General features: G+C 48.2%; 1 protein-coding gene across 1 annotated transcript; it reads right to left on the reverse strand.

Moving 5' to 3' along the window:
* Positions 1 to 309: 309 nt before the first annotated feature.
* krt94 (keratin 94) lies at positions 310 to 3,502 on the reverse strand. The gene is made up of 8 exons (XM_049570921.1): positions 2,994 to 3,502; positions 2,488 to 2,570; positions 2,214 to 2,370; positions 1,954 to 2,115; positions 1,662 to 1,787; positions 773 to 993; positions 647 to 660; positions 310 to 543 (listed from the first exon to the last, which is right to left on the reverse strand). The coding sequence occupies exons 1-8, from the start codon at positions 3,411 to 3,413 to the stop codon at positions 494 to 496; spliced, it is 1,233 nt and encodes a 410-aa protein (XP_049426878.1). The 5' UTR covers positions 3,414 to 3,502; the 3' UTR covers positions 310 to 493.
* Between the last annotated feature and the right edge of the window lie 252 nt (positions 3,503 to 3,754).

Below are 3,754 nucleotides of genomic sequence, written 5' to 3' on the forward strand. Positions count from 1 at the left end.
TCATTTACTTTGTTTGGTCACAAAACTTGCACTTTTCTTCAAGTTTTCTTGTTTGAGCTCTCAGAGCATCAAGTTCAACACAGCTTTTCTCTCCAGCCTAAAGCTTTCCACAGTGGAGCTGTTAACCATTGTTCACCCTTTCCTGACAACAGCCCTGTTACGTAACACAGATTTCCGCAACTCCTCCTCCCACCTCCCATCTCCCATAATGTCATGCAGTTGCCTTGACGACTGCATAAACAGAGCCATGTTATTGCAAAAGATTTAGACTTTTTCTGAAAGGCCAGTAAAGTCACAAAACAACACAACTCGTAGTCACCAGCAGATTTATTTGTCAGACAGGTCACACACACACACACACACACGGGCTTCACTTTCAGCATATCTTTTTTCAGTACGGTTTCACTCATCTCGTGTAACAGCTTTTATTAGTTGGAGTGTTTGTGTGTGGGTGTGTGTGTCTGAGAACAGCTTGTCCTGCCAGTTGGACCTCCTAGCTGGAGCTGCGCACAGTGGTGGTTGTGACTGTGGTTTTTGAGCCCCCTGTAAAAAAAGAGAAGGAAAAAATCATGATGGCAGTGCTCCAAGCTTGTATTACACTGACTGTACTGTTATTATGTAATGTCTTGTTAAAACAGACACTTACCTGTGCCAATAGGTCTAGAATGAGGGAGAGGGAAGAGAAAAGGAAAACAGTGAGTGAAACAGGCATGATTTTCTTCAGTAAATGAGTGCATACTTTGGTCTTATCGCTCCATGCTCCTGCATCTACCTGGACTCCTCTGTTTCCAGCAGGCTCCTGTAGGTTGCAATCTCCTGCTCCAGCCTGGTCTTGATGTCGAGCAGCATCTTGTAATCCTGGCCCTGTTGCTCGATGCTCGCGCGCACGTTGGCTAGTTCGGCTTCAAGCATGTTGATTGTGTTCTGGAAGCCGGCGAGCATGGCGCTGTAACGTGCCTCTGTTTCTGCCAATGTGTTTTCCAGAGCTCCTTTCTGTGAGAGATTAGAAGGGAAAAGGAGCTGAATTCATGCACAAGAATTGAGGCACATATAGTCTGTTGTTCATACTTGCAAACCAGTTTACTGCAGTAAATCTTTCGTGACACATCTATAGTGTGTAACCATCAACCACGCCCTGGATTATATATGTCAGACAGACACAAAAGCATGTCTGTATTTGTTTAGTATGTTCTCCTTACTTTATGGGGTATTAATTAGCAGAGGTGCATGCATTGGGGTTTGAATGTGTCTTTTAGCAGCTTCTCCACTGTTACACAGGAGCAAAATTGTGCTCTTGCAGGGAGTGTCGAATGATTTACTCCAGCTGGGCACAGATAATCCAAGAGAGCATGACTTTTTGGGTCATCTAGTTCAACATTCCTTCAGCTCTTTTCGAGCTCTTTTATGTCTTCCAGAGTTTGAGCAGATGCCTGTGAAATGTTTCCCCCAGCAGGAGCCCTTCCCTCCCTTCTCGTCAGCCCCCATCACTCTTATCTTTCTCTCCCTCCCTTCGTTGTTTCAATAAAGCCTCTCTCTGTTCCCCTCCCTTCTGCTCTTTCCCCCTCTATCACTGTCTGTTTCTCCATTTCCCCCGACAAGACACTGATCTGGGGATTTTGCTCATATAAGGCAAGATCAGTGAGATGTGAACAGATGCTCACCATGCTGAGCTGAGACTGTAGCTCAATCTCCAGGCCCTGCAGTGTGCGCCGAAGGTCACCGATCTCTGTCTTGGACGTCTGGATTGTCTCTGTGCTGACTGCTACCTCCTTGGATAGAGCTGCCGACTAGAGCAAGAAACAGAGGCACAGTTGTGATGAAGGAGAAGCCTTGTTGATCACTTGTCTTAGTTTCACAGAAGATTATGTTTAATTACAGGTTAGGCTCTTTAGGGAGTAAACCCAGTCATTTGCAACGTGTGGGATATGATTGTTTATGGAAAAGTCTTTTCACCTTCTCATTAAACCAGCCCTCCTGCTCACGTCGATGTTTGTCAGTGATGGCTTCGTACTGGGAGCGGATCTCCTCCAGGACTTTGTTGAGGTCTTGCTGGGGTGCGGCATCCACCTCCACGTTGACTGTGCCGGTGAGCTGAGAGCGCAGTGCTTCCAGCTCCTGAACAACCATTGGAGGAAGGAAAGCAGAATTAAGACCTGTTTGCAGAGTTTCAAACAGGAGGTGAGCATTGTAGCGAGAGGATGTGCATCACTCACCTCTGCGTGATTCTTCTTGAGGTAGGCCAGCTCATCCTGCAGGCCCTCGATCTGCATCTCCAGGTCGGCCTTTGTCAGGGTGGTCTGGTCCAGCAGACGGCGCAGGTTGGCAATGTCAGCCTCAACTGACTGGCGCATCATCAGCTCATGGTCAAATCTAATTAGTTCAGAGAGTAGAGAACACAGATGTGAGGCAGGTGTCACCCCTAAGCCTTCTTGTTTTACATTAACACGATGGAGATAGGTCCACAGAAAAATGAAGACTCATGCTTACTTGGTTTTGAAGTCATCAGCAGCCAGCTTGGAGTTATCAATCTGGAGCAGGATGTTGGCGTTGCCGATGGTGGCGGCGGCAATCTTGAAAGAAGAGGAACATGTGGGGTGGGTCAGAAGGCAAAAGTCTCGATTGTGCTGTTGTGTAAACTTGCTTGCTCTGCTGCCAGAATTACACACTGATATATCAGTCAACTTCCCATGCAGTGCCTCTCAGCTGCATCAGAAGCATCATAGATGAAGTCTCACAGCTGCAACACTGAGTCATACTGCCATGCACAGTATTGTTCTACACACTGAACAAATTTTTCTTCTTTATTTTGAACTTTTACAAATCACACATCATTACTTATCCATCAAAAGACCAATGATTCAGGAGCACAAGAGATCATGCAGACTTTAGTTGTGCCTGTGATGTCTGTAACACTTCCGTTGATAATCATTAACAGCACAGCAAACATTTGACTTGGGTGGTGTATAATCAGTGGAGGCTGATGCAAACTATACCTTGTCCTTCAGGTCATTGATAATGGCCCAGTAGTTGCTGTAGTCCCTCTCAGCTGCAGGCCCCTTCTGCTCGTAGTACTCTCTGATCTGCATCTCCAGCTTGGCGTTGGCCGCCTCCAGGGAGCGGACCTTGTCCAGGTAGGAGGCCAGACGGTCGTTCAGGTTCTGCATGGTGGCCTTCTCGTTCAGGTGCACAGCGCTCTGGTCCAGGGCGCTGGACAGGTCGAACCCACCGCCCATACCCATGCTGCCTCCCATGCTGCTTCCCAAGCCACCTCCATACCCAGAGGAGACAGTGCGGACGCTGGTAGATGAGATGCGTGGGCCTCCTCTAAAGCTGAGTCCTGACACACTGTGAGCCTTCTGGGGTGCAGCACTTGTTCTGTAGCTGTGGCTCTGCCTGATGCTGTGGCCGTACATGATGACTGACTGTCTGCTGGTCGAGAGAGAACACGAGGAGAGAGGACTGTTATACAGCTGTAGACTGTAGCAGGACTGTGGAGCTTGATAGAAGGAGGCAGGCTCTTGATATAGTGCTGGACCTGGGGCGGGCCTGGCTGGGAGGAGGGAAGTGGAGAGGGTAGGAGGGAGTTTTCCTTTACAGTTCAGCCATGGGCTTGGCAGAACCTCCATTTGTTTTCTTTTAAGGACCAGGGTTCCGTTTCTTTCCACTCCTGTGAGGAAACTGCTGTGGAATGTGTGTGTGTGTTACTGTGTGATTGCGTGTGAGGGTTCTGTTGGTCCATGGGGACCTCTGTGAG

The sequence above is a fragment of the Epinephelus fuscoguttatus genome, linkage group LG3, assembly GCF_011397635.1.
Source record: "Epinephelus fuscoguttatus linkage group LG3, E.fuscoguttatus.final_Chr_v1".
Taxonomy (NCBI): domain Eukaryota; kingdom Metazoa; phylum Chordata; class Actinopteri; order Perciformes; family Serranidae; genus Epinephelus; species Epinephelus fuscoguttatus.

Coding starts and splice junctions, on each gene's coding strand:
- krt94 (XM_049570921.1), bottom strand. CDS start 3,413: ATGTACGGCCACAGCATCAGGCAGAGCCACAGCTACAGAACAAGTGCT. Junction 2,371..2,487: donor GCTGATGACTTCAAAACCAA/GTAAGCATGAGT, acceptor TGAACTAATTAG/ATTTGACCATGAGCTGATGA. Junction 2,116..2,213: donor TCAAGAAGAATCACGCAGAG/GTGAGTGATGCA, acceptor ATGGTTGTTCAG/GAGCTGGAAGCACTGCGCTC.